The sequence below is a fragment of the Entelurus aequoreus genome, linkage group LG09, assembly GCF_033978785.1.
Source record: "Entelurus aequoreus isolate RoL-2023_Sb linkage group LG09, RoL_Eaeq_v1.1, whole genome shotgun sequence".
Taxonomy (NCBI): domain Eukaryota; kingdom Metazoa; phylum Chordata; class Actinopteri; order Syngnathiformes; family Syngnathidae; genus Entelurus; species Entelurus aequoreus.
This window is the reverse complement of record NC_084739.1, coordinates 58,413,727-58,431,878: the sequence shown is the minus strand read 5'-3', so window position 1 is coordinate 58,431,878 and position 18,152 is coordinate 58,413,727. Positions and strand designations below refer to the sequence as shown.

Genomic DNA, 18,152 nt, shown 5'->3' with positions numbered 1-18,152 from the left:
AATTGCCGATTCCGATATCAACTGATACCGATATATACAGTCGTGGAATTAACACATTATTATGCCTAATTTTGTTGTGATGCCCTGCTGCATGCATTAAACAATGTAACAAGGTTTTCCAAAATAAATCAACTCGAGTTATGGGAAAAAATGCCAACATGGCACTGCCATATTTATTATTGAAGTCACAAAGTGCATTATTTTTTTTAACATGCCTCAAAACAGCAGCTTGGAATTTGGGAGCATGAGGAGGTTGAGGTGGGCGGGGTTGGGAGGGGGCAGGGTTTAGGTGGGGGTTGGGGGGGGTAGGGAGTAGCGGGGGATGTATATTGTAGCGTCCCGGAAGAGTTAGTGCTGCAAGGGGTCCTGGGTATTTGTTCTGTTGTGTTTATGTTGTGTTACGGTGCGGATGTTCTCCTGAAATGTGTTTGTCATTCTTGTTTGGTGTGGGTTCAGAGTGTGGCGCATATTTGTAACAGTGTTAAAGTTGTTTATACGGCCACCCTCAGTGTGACCTGTATGGCTGTTGACCAAGTATGCTTTGCATTCACTTGTGTGTGTGAAAAGCCGTAAATATTATGTGATTGGGCCGGCACACAAAGGCACTGTCTTTGAGGTTTACTTTTTGAAACCGATACCGATAATTTCCGATATTACCTTTTAAAGCATTTATCGGCCGATAATATCGGCAGTCCGATATTATCGGCAGTCCGATATTATCGGACATCCCTAATCCCAGGTATTGGGTCACTATCACTCTGACATCTCTCTTTGTGTGTTGTCAGGTTCTGTGCAGTGTGCAACACAATAGATAAAGTCGAGTTTAAATACAATTGTCCTTTGAAGGCTTTATAATCAATATGATACAATTGAATAAGATTATATCACTGGAAAGGAATTCTTGTTTATTTAGGCTAGTGCAATTTCTTTGGTCATGCTGGTGGGCAGAGGATTTTACACAAGGAAGAGTACGGTTACTTTAGGATAATATGATTGAAGTAAAACCAAAGTGTAGTCATTCAATTACTAGAGTAAGAGTAAGTATTCAGTGAAATAACTACTCAAGTACTGAGTAACTGGTGAGGAACTTCTGATAGCTACTTTTAATGATACTTTTAATACTTAATAATAATACTTGCACTACAACTGTAGGTGTGTTTGGGTGAAGAAATACAAGGAAGATATGTTAATGTCATCCTGCCAGGCTAAAGTTACGACTAGTACTTGTTTATTAGCAATATATTTGCAAATAAAAAATCATAAAGACTACGTGTACACTGCAGGCCAAAGTGGCCTAAATCAAATTTTTTTACCTTATTTTTTTCCACATATTACACTGTAAGTAAAATGTGATTTTTATCAGACTCCAGTGTAAACGCGCATTGTGGCCTCGACATCACTTGTATGCGCACTTTGATATACTTTAAATAAAGGAAGTCGACCGGGAGGAAGTCGCTACCACTACAAAATAAAATAAAAGTGGCAACACCTTAAAAATGAGTGTTTTTTTTACGTGAAAGTAAATTCAAATAATATAACGTATGAATGGAGATACAGTATATATAGTGTAATACAGGGGTCACCAACGCGGTGCCCGCGGGCACCAGGTAGCCCGTAAGGACCAGATGAGTAGCCCGCTGGCCTGTTCTAAAAATAGCTCAAATAGCAGCACTTACCAGTGAGCTGCCTCTATTTTTTAAATTTTATTTATTTACTAGCAAGCTGGTCTCGCTTTGCCCGACATTTTAATTCTAAGAGAGACACAACTCAAATAGAATTTGAAAATCCAAGAAAATATTTTAAAGACTTGGTCTTCACTTGTTTAAATAATTTCATTAATTTTTTTACTTTGCTTCTTATAACTTTTAGAAAGACAATTTTAGAGAAAAAATACAACCTTAAAAATGATTTTATGATTTTTATACACATATACCTTTTTACCTTTTAAATTCCTTCCTCTTCTTTCCTGACAATTTAAATCAATGTTCAAGTAAATGTATTTTTTTTATTGTAAAGAATAATAAATACATTTTAATTTAATTCTTCATTTTAGCTTCTGTTTTTTCGACGAAGAATATTTGTGAAATATTTTTTCAAACTTATTATGATTAAAATTCAAAAAAATTATTCTGGCAAATCTAGAAAATCTGTAGAATCAAATTTAAATCTTATTTCAAAGTCTTTTGAATTTCTTTTAAAAATATTGTTCTGGAAAATCTAGAAGAAATAATGATTTGTCTTTGTTAGAAATATAGCTTGGTCCAATTTGTTATATATTCTAACAAAGTGCAGATTGGATTTTAACCTATTTAAAACATGTCATCAAAATTCTAAAATTAATCTTAATCAGGAAAAATTACTAATGATGTTCCATAAATTATTTTTTTAATTTTTTCAAAAACATTCGAATTAGCTAGTTTTTCTCTTCTTTTTTTCGGTTGAATTTTGAATTTTAAAGAGTTGAAATTGAAGATAAACTATGTTTCAAAATTTAATTGTCATTTTTTTCGTGTTTTCTCCTCTTTTAAACCGTTCAATTAAGTGTAAATATCATTAATTATTAATAATAACATAGAGTTAAAGGTAAATTGAGCAAATTGGCTATTTCTGGCAATTTATTTAAGTGTGTATCAAACTGGTAGCCCTTCGCATTAATCAGTACCCAAGAAGTAGCTCTTGGTTCAAAAAGGTTGGTGACCCCTGGTGTAATATATTTGGGAGGGTTGTAATCTTTTTATTTCTGTTAAGTAGAGGAGGCAAGGACATCAGCGTGGATCTTCGTAAGCTTTATTTTTCAAGTCACATGTAAGCAAATACGTCAAAGCGTCAATTCCGGTCTTTCAACAATCACTATTTCTTCGGAATCAAAATATATCTTCATATAATACATATAGCCTATTATTTACGCACTATTGACAATCGATGCACCGAAAATTCAGTCGTCTTAAATAGACTTTGATCACCAAAACCGGATGCTGTGATAAAGTATCCGGTTCCGCTGGCGACTGCGTCTTTTCCTGCGCACACGAATGACGTAGCTCGCCCAAAGCGGGTCGCATTCAGCTAGCATTAGACTGAAGTCACATTTGAAAATATCTGATTCCAATCGGATTCAGGACTACCTCCTGATGTTGCAGAAAGATCAGATTTGAAGCACTTTGGAGCGTTTAGACTGGCAAAAAAAAATCAGATCTGTGTCACTTTAAGGCAAAAACAATTCTGATTTGTTGTCCAGTGTAAACGGGGCCTAAAAGCAGGTGAAAATGTATTCAACGTGAAATACATACCAGATACAAAATGAGCTGATCAAATGTTATCCACTTTCAATCCATAATCGCCATTGTTATTTTTTGATGAATCGCTCTGTCTGCACTCCCTGTTTTTTACAATTTTGTGCAGACAGAAGTACTGTAGATATTTTCCTTAGTTTGCTTGATTCTGACTGATGAAAATACTGTAAAGGTTAACCATTTAGTTTTAGTAGAGATGCTGACAGTCCTTTTCACAGACAATATGTTGTTGTTGTTGTTACATGAAAAAACTTGATATAAAGCATACAGCGCCTTCTGCAAGAAAACTTTAGAACACTGGTTACGAAGGCATCGAAATTTGATGGAGAATCTGAAATATGGCTGTGGTAATTATTCGCCAATATTTGGTGTTTTTAGTTATGTTAAGTCTTTTGTTATCCAATAGTGATAATTTACCAAGAGTGGTAAATTAATTAATTTACAGTAGTTCCAATTAATCCTGGGCCTCTGAATTCCCTTCGAGTCTTTGTACTTTTTTGTCAGTATTGATGTGAAATAGTCCTAAATTTTATTCACTATGTTCTTTAATAAAGTCTTAAAACGTCTTCAATTTGACTTGTTGAAACCCTGCACAAGTACATATGTCAATCACTGATTTCACCGATTTCCTACAGTTAAAAAATATACTTCAAAACTCGCAGGCAGCGGCATCCAAAACTGCGTGCAAGCTCATGGTCAAATAGAATAAATTCTTCATAGGTCCCCTTTAAAAACTCAGATTTAAACTTTTGTGAAAAGTCTCACTTTATTCACTTTTAATTTTAACCTTTCAATGATGCTGCCTTGTCTGATGACCAATCAAAAAGGCGATGATAGCTATGTGCGTTTAAGGTCTAAATAAAAACCAGCAGCAGTATTGCTTACCATGAGTCATGTTTTGGCTACTGACTACTTTTTTCATGAGAGCAGACTATTTGTTGCCCAATTCAAACCCGTTGCTTTTTAATGCCTATAGAGTAGGAACCCGCTTATCCTGATGCCCCTTAGATTGGATGACTGACGTCGACATACTGTAGGCAGTTGTCGACATAGCCGAAATTGAAACCAAAACTAACCATCACTTGTGACTTTTACCAAAGACATTAGGAAAATTGGTGATGATAAAGGTTTTTGAACCTACAGAAGTTTGACATAATTTGCCACCAATAATGCATATTTTTATTTTTATTTTTATTTTTTCATAGATACAAAGTGTATCCTTATGTCCTTGTGTATCCCAACTTCTAAACCAGTGGTGTCAAACTAATTTTAGCTCAGGGGCCGCATGGAAGAAAATATTTTCCCACGTGGGCCGGACGGATAAAATCATTGAATGATAATGTAAAAATACAGCTACGACAACTTCAGATTGTTTTCTTTGTTTTACTTTGGCCCAAAATAGAAAAAGCACATTTTGAAAATGTACATATCGCAAATAATCATTTTCACAAAACACTTCAAGTTAGTTGACAATTCTGAGGAAAAAATTGGTGCTGTTTCAAAAACACTATGGAGAACAATGAATTTTGACTTAATCTCAGTATATCTACAAAGCAATTAAACTCACAACTCATCTAGGACTGAGCAAAAAAATAAAAATAAAGCAAAAATTTTAATTCTTCTATGTATCAAATACCTCATTTGTCATTTCCACATATTAATCCTGTGCTAACTCAACAAACCATACAAACTGAGGTAGAAACTATTAAAGAGGGTTGAGTTATTCCCTGCCTTCGAGGCATCCCTGTGTATTGATATAAAATAATGCAATGTGTGAACAATTTCAACAAACCAAAATTAAAAACTTAAAACACTGACAGTATTGCAGTAAATCACACACTGTACACTTTCTTTAAATTTGAACAGAAGACAATCATTTCACAGAACTATATAAATGTGCAGTGTCTCATGCAGCATTTTAAGTGGGGTTACCAATTGTTTATTTTACTCCTGTTCGTTTTACGTTGGGTCGAGGGGGAGGAGTTGCAGCCCCGCTTTACCGTGTACCTCTTGCTTCATATGCTTAAACTATTTGCTTGTCTAACAGAATTGCTATTGCGACATCCAGTGGACACAACAGCAGTTTCATTCATTTAAAAATGCAGCCCGAATTTACACCTCGCAAACTCATCTCGCAGGCCGGATTGAACTGCCGCATGTTTGACATCCCTGCCTTAAACACTGTGGTTTAGCGGTTGGGCTATTGGGGGCAGGGGCGTTAGTTCAAAAAGAAGAAAAGTTGCCTTTTGCCATCAAAATCATTCTTATTTTGAGAACCTGCATTCTCTCTAGTGGACATTTGTTTTGGTCTATTTCTTTTGTCACAGTTACAAATTCCCAGGAAAAAAAAAAAGCCCCGTTTTGCAAAATCCAACTATCCACTTCACCGGACAATGGCCTTTAGAGGATAAAATGTCAATGCACGGATTTATACTGTGTTTACACTGGTCCAATTTCCTCTCTACAACAGGAGCACTTTAGTTTTTTTAAGATTAAATTTGCTGCAAACATTTTAATCCCTCCCAAGTTTTAAACTGAATTCATGGGCCGGTTTAGTGTCATTCCCAGGCCGCCAGTTGAATACACTGGTATACTGTGGTGTTTTGTGGACATCAATGAAAACATCGTCATTCCACCGACACTACAATAATTTCTACAATTATCTAACTGCGTTAATGCGGCAATTTTGTTACTACAATAACAATAATGCTTTTCTACATAAACAAATCTTTCTTATGTTGGGTAATAAAGGGAGGAGAACCTTTTCTCCTTCGCTTGTTCGTTTAATCTCTAATATATTTCAGCAAGTAGTTGTTAATTTTCAGATTGACCGTATTAGATTTATTTTACAGTGTGATTGTTTGAAGCTAAGAAACACAATTCGCTCATGGCCACACGTAGGGAAAGGGAGACACCCTGCTTCTTCTGGCTCCTCGCAAAATGTCTGTCCTCTCCTTCTCCACAAAGTCTGATAAACTGTTCCAAAAGGAGGTTGGGTTTCATGTCCCATCTGACTCTGGTTTCCATGGTAACGACTCCTCTGCTGGCTTATCTTAATGATTATTGCCGCTTGCAAATACCTCACACCCTCATGTCAGGGCTCTATTGCGTGACCCTTCATACATATGTGAGGTACTTTAAAACTACCATTTACAGTAACACCTAATGATGTATTATCGACCTAAGCAGGTTCCACTGTATTAAGCGAAGAACATGCATACAGATCTATTGCTATAATACAGGGATGTCAAACGTTCGGCCCACGAACAAGTTTTATCCGGGCCGCGAAATGAGTTTGCTAAGTATGAAAACAAATATTTTTAATGAAAGAAACTGCTGTTTTAAATATTCCCACTAGATTTCCCATTAACAATTATTTGTATCTCCTGCCGGGAGAGCGCGAATAACTTCAGAGGGCTGGAACTATGTGCCGTGTGTCAACACTTCCGTGTTTGGACACTACATACATACGCTGCTTATTAGTGATAGTAATGATAAAAAATGTGGATTGTTACGTTCATGCCTTGATTGTCAAATATGTTGGCAATGTTAACTGTGTAATTTCTACTCAAATAAATGCTTTTGTTATTCTGTACTTTTTGTGTTGTATTTGTGTCTGGGGACACATTTTCTTGGCAGACATAAATATGCTGAATTATTATGTATGCCCTTTTAAATTCATGTGTAAATAAGGAAATGAGTCCAAGTTTATAAGTTTTGTTGTAGATGATGCTACATATGTACAGAATAAACCACTTGATGTTACTACACCAGTTGTGGAAAATGAGTAAATAACATCCTGTAATTTCATTTTGATATTATTATTAATTTCATCGTCTGATACATAGAAAATTAACACAAATGAGAACATTTTAAAACTCTGCCAAACTCAATTCCGCCTATTTTACTCATGAACATTATCACATAATTTATTCAGAAAGTATGAATAACGACAAAAGAAGATACTATTAACCGCAACATGTCACTGTAAAAACATTATGATTTGTACATTTTCAGAATGTGCTTGGTCTATTGTTAAACAAAGAAAACAATCTGAATTTGTCTTTATTTTTAAGTTATCATACCATGATTTTATCAGTTCGGCCCACTTGGAAATAGATTTTCCACCGTGGCCCACAGCTAAAAATTAGTTTGACACCTCTGCTATAACAAGACAGTAGAAAATCTGATTGGTTGCAGTATCTGCCAATATACAATGTTGCAGTGTCGGTATGAGACGTCTTCACTGAGAATCAGCATAAGATCATGGCATGTTTCACTATTTTTTTATGTGTTTTTCCTCCCTTAGAAACACAGTGCAGCAGCTGATATAGCATCCACCTTGTCAGAAGACCAGGTTCCAGAAGCATTTCTGGTGATGCTCCTCATCCAGTTCACTACCATGATCATTGACAGAGCACTATACCTGCGGAAGGCTGTTTTTGGGAAACTCATTTTCCAGGTTAAGTTTAACTTCTCTGTTTATTAATACCAAATCATTATCAAACCTTCTGGTTTATTCTTCTGAAGAAATCATGAGTCTCTTAATTGTTTGTCTTCGTGTAGAGTGTTACCACCAAATTTTTAAAGAGGCTTCATTATTTGTTGCATATGTCTTGCTTTGCAATTTAAGCACCTGATCACCATTTAAATGATCCTCTTCATCTTTTTAGGTGGGTCTTGTGGTTGGGATACACCTGTGGATGTTCTTTATACTCCCCGCTGTCACTGAAAGGTATGGTAAATAGAATATGTTCATCATACGGTTCCCTAATTATACTGACGCAAACAGTGGGGGAAATAATTACTAGCTCTGCTGCAACATTTGTAAGTTTACAACCTTACTAAGACATGAAAAATGCATATTTTTATCATAGGTTTAATTTAGCAAAGAATAGCAACACAAAATCCCACCCTAAAATGTATTTTTGAAAATATGTCTTTAAAGGCCTACTGAAATTAAATAGTTTTATTTAAACAGGGATAGCAGATCCATTCTATGTGTCATACTTGATCATTTCGCGATATTGCCATATTTTTGCTGAAAGGAATTTAGTAGAGAACATCGACGATAAATTTCGCAACTTTTGGTCGCTGATAAAAAAAAAGCCTTGCCTTTACCGGAAGTAGCGTTACGTCGCAGGTTGAAAGGCTCCTCACATTTCCCCATTGTTTACACCAGCAGCGAGAGTGATTCGGACCGAGAAAGCGACGATTACCCCATTAATTTGAGCGAGGATGAAAGATTTGTGGATGAGGTACGTGAGAGTGAAGGACTAGAGTGCAGTGCAGGACGTATCTTTTTTTGCTCTGACCGTAACTTAGGTACAAGCTGGCTCATTGGATTCCACACTTTCTCCTTTTTCTATTGTGGATCACGGATTTGTATTTTAAACCACCTCGGATACTATATCCTCTTGAAAATGAGAGTCGAGAACGCGAAATGGACATTCACAGTGACTTTTATCTCCATGACAATACATCGGTGAAGCACTTTAGCTACGGAGCTAACGTGATAGCATCGGGCTTAACTGCAGATAGAAACAAAATAAATAAACCCCTGACTGGAAGGATAGACAGAAAATCAACAATACTATTAAACCATAGACCTGTAACTACACGGTTAATGCTTTCCAGCCTGGCGAAGCTTAACAATGCTGTTGCTAACGACGCCATTGAAGCTAACTTAGCTACGGGACCTCACAGAGCTATGCTAAAAACATTACCTATCCACCTACGCCAGCCAGCCCTCATCTGCTCATCAACACCCGTGCTCACCTGCGTTCCAGCGATCGACGGAGCAACAAAGGACTTCACCCGATCATCGATGCGGTCGGCGGCTAGCGTCGGATAGCGCGTCTGCTATCTAAGTCAAAGTCCTCCTGGTTGTGTTGCTGCAGCCAGCCGCTAATACACCGATCCCACCTACAGCTTTCTTCTTTGCAGTCTTCATTGTTCATTAAACAAATTGCTAAAGATTCACCAACACAGATGTCCAGAATACTGTGGAATTTTGCGATGAAAACACAACTTTTTGTATTGGATACAATGGTGTCCGAATACTTCCGTTTCAACGATTGACGTCACGCGCATACGTCATCATACATAGACGTTTTCAACCGGAAGTTTCGCGGGAAATTTAAAATTGCACTTTATAAGTTAACCCGGCGGTATTGGCATGTGTTGCAATGTTAAGATTTCATCATTGATATATAAACTTTCAGACTGCGTGGTCGGTAGTAGTGGGTTTCAGTAGGCCTTTAATTGAGAGAAATATGAGGAACCATAGAGATGCCTTAATGCCATAAAACAATATGTCGAGGGAGTTAAAACTTCCAGTTGCTAAACAAAATAAACTTTCTCACCGCTTTGGAATTGAATGGAATGTACGACAAAATTTCGTTTTCAGCACAAACCCGTTGAAGATTAGACAACAATGTACATGGTTACAAAACAGGAATGCTGATGGCTCGCCACTCACGGCATCCCGTAGAAGGTGGGAAAAAGGTAGACGCTGGGGGAGGATGAGTTAAAAAAAAAAAAGTGGGGTTCAGACTGGGCTCCTATTGATAGGGGCCCAGTCTGGAGTGAGAAAAAAACTTGATAGCAAAGCACATATACATATTACAGCATACAGCTTGAGACTTGCAATGAGTGGGACCTTCTCATGGACCTTCCATCGTTCAAGTATGTTTTCATCCGGCTTGACAGCCATCGGACCCCGCTATAGGCCCATTTTTGGGTGCTGGAGTCAGGGGCTAAGAATTTTGTTGTGAAAATGGGGAGTGACCCTGAATGTGAGCGATGTTAAACAACAACAACGGGGAAAATGCAGCCTCAAAGCCGAGATACCATGGGCACTAAAATGCAGGAATTCTTACTCCTCATTCAAGTTATCCAAGGACACCAGCTGTCTTTTGGCCGCCATGCTCCCGGACAGCCAGATTGCAGTGAAATATACCTGTGGTCAAAACATGTGTGTCCTTGGCTGTGCTTATGTGCACTTTAGTGTCCAAACAAACTGTCTATGTAGTGCTGGTTAACAAAGCCTAAACCAACATTTGTCCACCTCATTGGATTTATTTGTGAAGTTGTGGGATGGAACAGAAATTTGAGTATATGTACAGAATGGTATTTATTTTGTTTCAGAAAGGCACCATATTGTAAATGTAAACCTAATTGTATTTAGTGTTATGGGAAATAGTTTTCGATGGTCACATTGAGATAAAAATAATTTATTTTTGTCATAGAAATTCAGTAAAAGATTTTAGAGAAGTCATGAAAATCATTGATGAAAAAGTATAAGAGCCCTGTAAATTGAATAGATGATAAAACACTAGTTAAAGTGAAAGTTAAAGTTCCAACGATAGTCACACACACACTAGGTGTGGTGAAATTATCCTCTGCATTTGACCCATCCCCATGTTCACCTCCTGGGAGGTGAGAGGAGCAGTGAGCAGCAGGGGTGGCCGCGCTCAGGAATCATTTTGGTGATTTAACCCCCAATTCCAACCCTTGATGCTGAGTGCCAAGCAGGGAAGCAATAGCCATTTGTGGCCATTATTATAGTCTTTGGTATAACTCGGCTGGGGTTTGAACTTAAGACCTTCCAGTCTCAGGGTGGACACTCTAACCACAAGGCCACTGAGCATTAGTGTCATTACAATCAAAATCAATATTGCTTCGAATTACTTATAAGGGCTGTGCTGGGAAATTTCTCACAACACTCGTTTGCAAGTGTGGTCAGGATCACAATTAATTTAGAAGACTACACTATACACCCCTTGGCACTTGACTTTTCCCTTAACCTTGAAAGAGAGTTTGGACACTACTTTATTGGTGAACGTATAAAACCCGGGGTCAAGCGGTAAGGGGCAGAATTGGGATTCAGCCTAAGTCATGTTTTGCTTGTGCATCCTATACTTATTTCAGTCAAAGAAATATTAAGTAATAATTTGTAAACTTTAATGTCTTTTTTCAGGATTGAATAAAACACCCCGTAAAATGATGGTCTGTTAATGTCCTAATAGGGGTAAACTTACAAAATCAGCAAGAGATCAAATAATTATTTCCCCTACAGTATATTGTTATTGTTATTTCCATTCATTTTGAACCTTTCTTGTCTCTCTCACTATTTCTATCTGTAGGAGGTTCAACCAGAACTTAGTGGCCCAGCTGTGGTACTTTGTCAAATGTATTTACTTTGCCCTGTCAGCATACCAGATACGTTGTGGATACCCCACTCGTATTCTTGGCAACTTCCTCACCAAAAACTACACCCATCTCAACTTGTTTCTCTTCCAAGGGTATGAAAATGCATGAAATATAAAGCTGTCAGTGCTGTTCTATTTGAACGTGACTGCTATATAAAGTTGTTGTTTTTTTAAACGTTTTGAGTCAAATAGTTAACAAATCTGCTTTAGGAATAGTGACCTCATGTAGCGTATATATCTGATTGTGTGTTTGTGTGTGTGTGCGCGTGTAGTTTCCGTATGGTTCCTTTCCTTGTAGAGCTGCGAGCAGTGATGGACTGGGTTTGGACTGATACTACTCTGTCTCTCTCCGACTGGATGTGTGTCGAGGACATTTATGCCAACATTTTCATCATCAAATGCAGCCGTGAGACAGAGAAGGTATGACTTACTCTGATGTCTACGGCTTCAGCATAGTTTCACACTTGCATCACAACCATAACACACACACAGGGCCTGCTTTACTAAAGGTTTGTTCGTACTAAAACACGTGTAAACACAAAGCTGATCTACTAAACTTGTGCAAAGTGGATTGCGTCTGTTAAGTGAGCAGAATAAGGAGTGCAATCAATTTTGTGTCTGTCTTCATTTATATGCAGAATATAAGTTGATCATCAAAAGCCCACAATACTGGGAGGAGAAGATGCAAATATAATTGTTTAGCACACGCAATCTACCACATTGCGAGCACTGTTTTGACTTTTATTTAGCACGTGTGGGAAGGATGTTCACACTGCTGCAGGATCAGTGTTTGCATGAATGTGCAGTAAATGAGAGTCTCTCCGGCATAATACACGCAAAATCCACTTTCCAATTGTACAAGCCGTTTTAGTAGATCGCACACAACACGCCCACTAATACTACAAGCTATTTTAGCGATTGCACACGCTGTTTACCGCGTGGGGTTTGGATCTTAGTAAATCAGACCCACAGTGTACACTGAATAAGTATTGCTAAACAATGCAAGCTCACAGCTTTTGTCTTATCTATTAGTCTTTACATCACAGATGTCCAAACTTTTTTCACACCGCCCACGTATTGAAACATCTTTAACGATATTCATCCATCCATTTTCTTTCGCTTAACCGTTCTGGGTCGCGTGGGCTACAGTCTCAGTAGGGAATTAAATACCGCCAACTTCTTCCTTTTCCACAGTGGGGATGTACATCGACCGGCAAATTGAGAGCTTTGTTTTCTGTCACAGCTTTTCTTCACAACAACAATCTGGTACAGCGACCGCATTACTGTAGATGCTGCGCCGTTCCGCCTGTCAATCCCTCAATGCAGTCTTCCCTCACAATATACTTGCACTCGTCTACCTGAAGCAAGACCCAACTCCCAACCCGTAGGGCGCAACCCACCCTTTTCTGACTATCAACCACCTACAATGGCCTCATATTTTAGGTGCTCAGTGCTGAGTCTCAGAAACCTTCCACTCAGCTGCGAAATGCTGAAGATGACAGCTTGATGAAGTCATCAGCAAACAGCAGAGACAAGATCTTAAGGCCCCGAAGCTGGACACCCTCAACGCCTTTGCTAGACCTACAAATTGTGTTGATAAAAATAATGAACAGACGTGTCAAAGGACAACCTTGGGAGAGGCCAATGTTCACAGTGAACAGTGTCGACATACGCTGGCAATATGAACCAGGCTCCTGCTCCTCCTGGAGAACCTCCCACAGGACAAGGGACATGGTTAAATGCCTTTTCCAAGTCCATAAAGGACATTTGGACCTTTGACAAATTCCCTTACACCCTCCAGTATCGTTGCAGAGTGTATAGCTGGTACAGTCTTGTACGCCAATGACAAAAATCACATTGAGCTCCACAATGACTTAATGTAGCTGAGGTTCGATGAATGGTTGTACTCAAGCACTTTGGAATATACTTTTTTAGAGAGGTTGAGAAGTGGGATCCTCTTTAAAAGGGGGGGCAACACCCCAGTCTGCAAACCCAGAGGCACTATTACTGACTTTCACGCAGACAATCCGACAAATCCAAAGTCGTCCTCCCCTATGGCCTAGGTAGTGAGGACTTTTTGACTAACTCCGATTCCTGTGTTTGTTGATGGACATTTGTGTCCTGACTGTTATGTGGAGATGGTTTTAGAAAAGCGTTGAAGACTCAACGAACAGGAGAGCCTTCTAAGCGTTCCCATCACACCGTCACTACACTTGTGTATGCCAGGTCTTTGCATCCTGCGCCGCCATCCATTTCAACTGATCATCAGGTGATGATCAGTCAACTCCAAAACATTGGCTGCAGGTCTGTGATGAAGAAAGCTCAAAAAATTGGTCTTTGTTGTGAGGCTTCAGTCTTTTTATGTCATCCCACTCGGTAAATCACTTTTACAACAATAGCTCCAGAAAGACAGCCATTAATTCCATTTCTTCTTTGTCCATCTTCTTACATTACTTTTTGTCGGGGACTTGTCTGTCTCTCTTTTCCTTTGGGCCGGGCTATTCCGGATTGGACGGTTAGTGTTTTGTTTTTTGTTACTAGTTTGTTACTTGTTGCTAGGCATGCAGTTTTTTTATTCAGTTCGCTTGGCTTGCTAGCGGCTGGCCACAATTGTAAAATATTTATTCTACGAATCTGTACCTCATGCAAGACAACGTTCAAGTAAACCTGTTCTTGTGGTCAAAATATGTGGGTAGAAAAGCTCAAATAGTTGTGCAAGCCTTTTGGTAGAGATCCATCAGTAAACCTCTACTTCTTTAAACAGAAAGAGCAAAAAACCTTAGTAAATAAATATATATTTTTAAAAAACGACTGATTATTTTATGACATGTAAAAAAACCTTTTCAGATTATGCCCCCACTCTGAACTCGTTCTCATTTCTTTTTTTTTGTCCTGTCCAGCCACTTAGGCAAATCATATTGTTGTTGTAGATGCCCATATCTGCTGTACAGATTTTTTTACAAAAGAGAAGTGTGGAATACTTCTCTTGTTGCCTTATTTTAATTACATAATAATTATTATTTATTATAATGATTCAGTGACGTGCGGTGAGGTTCATGGCTGGTGAGGCACTGACTTCATCACAGTCAGATTTACAAACATATGAACCCTAAAGAGTATTTTATTCACCATTTGATTGGCAGCAGTTAACGGGTTATGTTTAAAAGCTCATACCAGCATTCTTCCCTGCTTGGCACTCAGCATCAAGGGTTGGAATTGGGGGTTAAATCACCAAAAATTATTCCCGGGCGCGGCACCGCTGCTGCCCTCTGCTCCCCTCACCTCCCAGGGGGTGATCAAGGGATGGGTCAAATGCAGAGGACACATTTCACCACACCTAGTGTGTGTGTGACAATCATTGGTACTTTAACTTAACTTTAACTTTACACATACAAACTGTAGCACACAAAAAAGCACATTTAATAAAAAAAACGTTATTATGGTCTTACCTTTACTTATAAATGAAGTCCATGCGCCGCTGTTGTGCTGGATATATGCACCCCCGCCGTAGAAAGCACCCCCTGACGCGAGTGTTATATCAACTAAAGCCCACACTTAAACTTTCCACGTGCAAGATTGAATCTATTTAAAAAAGTTATTTAATAAGAAGCCAAAAAGTGCAAAAACAATAATGTTCGTGTTGGAGGAGTTGTGAATGACTGAAATATGAAATCCGTGCTGCAGTCTGCAGGTGTACCTAATGTTGTGGCACTGCAGTCATTCACAACTCCTCCAACAGTGCGTCTTTGCAGCAGTTTTATGAATGCTCAGCACAAGAAATACTTTACACACATACAGTTGTTGACAAAATACACTGTACATTATATACCTCAGCTAACTAAACTATGGAAATGTATAATATAATTCATATAGCAATACGGTCTCACTGCACAGCAGGCCAGCAGTTAGCCGAGTCCGCAATCCATGTTGAGGCACAACTGAGTGACGTGCCTCAACTGGCTGCTGCTCACAGCAAGTCTCTTCTCAGTATTTGAACGGCAAATGTGAATATTCAGTGATTTTGAATAAAAATAATCTAAAACTGGTGAAGTAAAATGGAAAATAACTTTATAGTATAATCACTGGATACATATAACAATTTAATTTTTTTTTTTTCTTTTTACAATTTTTTTCTTTCCATGATGGCACGTGAGGCCCTGCCTCCAGTGACTGCACGTCACTGTAGTGATTCAATATTTAGATTTTCTTAATTAACTGGATTTATATTCATGTTTGGCGCAGCCGGACCGGAGCAGTAGGGGATAGAAAGAGAAAAAAAGGAAGACAGAGGGGGAAATTGCAGGGACAAGAGGGGGATAAGACAGAGAGACAACAACAACAACAGAACAACATTAGCAAATTCGATACGTACAAATATGATACGAAAAGTGATAGCAAAGAAGCAGCTAGTGAAGTAAATATTAATAACACAGAAATTACAATGAACATTATTGCACTACAAATGTAGCAATAAAAATACCAATAGAAATAGCTCAATTGATGATGAATGACAATAATAATAATAATTACTTCTATTACCAACAATAAAGTTGTTTCAAATGCAACAATACATACAAGTAATGAAAACTTGAATTACAAAAGAAAGCAGATAAATGGAGGAGAAGAAAGAGAAGCGAAATGTATTAATCTTGTAGATTGTTATAGTAACACTAGGTTAAGCTTTGTCAGTGTGCCGTGTTTTACCCAGTTTACCCTAGGGCAGGGGTGGGCAATTAATTTTTACCGGGGGCCGCATGAGCTACCCGAGCACTGCTGGAGGGCCACATCGACAATATTTCAATTAAATTTTGCTCAATATTATTTTTGATATATACCGTAAGATAAATAATAATAATAATAATAATAATAGTAATACTTCAACATAGTGTGTGTAACAGCATTCCATGACTAATATATATAAATTAACATTAATAATAAATTACAGTAAAATAAGCACACGTATGACTGAGGAGTCATAGTGTAACTTTGTGTGGTGTTTGAGTTGTCCGACTTTTTGTGTGGCCTTAAACGCACCAGTGGTTTAGTGCTATGCGTGTTGGTGACAGATGACAAGTTGGTTTTGGCCTGGTTTGTACGGCAGAAAATGACTAGTTTTTCGAGATAGAATTGTTTTACTCATGTTTTTGGTGTGGTTATGTCCGAATATAAACAGTTTTGTTCAATAAAGTGATCGATATAATTCCTGTCCTCGAAGCATCTCGATAGACGTTACAATAATTGAACGGTGTTCAATTGAACGGTGTTGACGAACACCATTAGGGCCGCTTGTTGTCACTGTCACTCAAAGTTGCATTGCAAAATTCCATAGAATAAATATGTTTATTTTGTTTAGAATCCAGATGGGATTTGATTTGGTGCGCGGCATATACTTGCTGCGCGCAGCGGACGCTTGAGCAGTGCGCAATTGCGCAGGCACGCACCTTAGGTGAGGGGACGTTGCTTTGCAGTTCATGTGTTGTTGAAAACACGGCATTCCTCATCAACTTTTCTCTTTTTGGCGTCTCGGGTGTAAACCGTGCATCACTTGTCGCTGCATGTGCACCTTCACTCGCAGGTTACACACGGACACACGCCCATAAATAATACTTTTCAAAATAAAAGCAGCACAGTTGTATTGCGCGCAGGACATAGATGTTTTTTCAACTTTATTTTGTAATTGCAGTTGTTCACATTCACTCACAATCACGCATACGTCCACACGGAAGTAATACAAATAACGATTTTCAAAACAAAAGCAGCACCGTTGTATTGCACACTCGACATAGATACTTTTTAAAATTTATTTTGTAATCTATAATTGGCCTCACGCGGGCCGGACAGGGACGCACAAAGGGCCGGATGCGGCCCGCGGGCCGCAGAATGCCCAGGTCTGCCCTAGGGGAACAACGTTAATACAGTATATGTTTGATGAAACGTGATTATATGCATGACTGTATGTATGCATATGTGCTTCTATATGTACAGAATGTGTATATGTATGTTTGTACAGTGAATGTGTGTGTGGATGTATGTACTGTATTTGTGTATGTATGTATAATTCTCATTTCCAAAACAATGTTTCCTTCCTTCAGAAATACCCGCAACCTAAAGGACAAAAAAAAAAGAAGATGGTGAAATATGGAATGGGTGGACTGATCATCTTCTTCTTAGTGTGCATCATCTGGTTTCCCCTTCTCTTCATTTCATTGGTCAGATCTGTGGTGGGTGTCATAAACCACCCTATTGATGTCACTGTTACCGTCAAACTTGGAGGATATGAGGTAATATTTGTTTCATAAAGTATATCTTACTGTCTGCCTGTATTCATTTGTATTATGTGTTTGTAGATATGTTGTACAAAAGAAGTGTAGTAATAGTAGTTTATTTGTTTATGCCTAATGTTGCAAAATATATTAGTGTATATTGTTATATTTTTTTTTAGGATTGGAAATTACATAGATGGGTTGTGTTTGAGCACTTTTGATATTTTATGTTGTTTTTATTTGGATCTATTTTATGTGTGTGTCCAGCCTCTCTTCACCATGAGTGTCCAGCAGCAGTCAATTCAACCCTTTACACAGGTGGATTATAATGAACTCACTGAAAAGTTTGGAAACAATGCGGTACGTAGTCAATTCAGAGTTGTGGT

The 18,152-nt window shown here is 38.2% G+C and overlaps 1 protein-coding gene across 1 annotated transcript in view; it reads left to right on the top strand.

Moving 5' to 3' along the window:
• Positions 1-18,152, top strand: part of piezo1 (piezo type mechanosensitive ion channel component 1 (Er blood group)) — a 200,316-nt gene that overhangs the window by 172,415 nt on the left and 9,749 nt on the right. The window contains exons 43-48 of the mRNA XM_062059009.1: positions 7,600-7,752; positions 7,964-8,025; positions 11,438-11,596; positions 11,776-11,923; positions 17,596-17,784; positions 18,034-18,126. Coding sequence (XP_061914993.1) covers positions 7,600-7,752; positions 7,964-8,025; positions 11,438-11,596; positions 11,776-11,923; positions 17,596-17,784; positions 18,034-18,126 — 804 coding nt within the window. The remainder of the gene's footprint in view (positions 1-7,599; positions 7,753-7,963; positions 8,026-11,437; positions 11,597-11,775; positions 11,924-17,595; positions 17,785-18,033; positions 18,127-18,152) is intronic.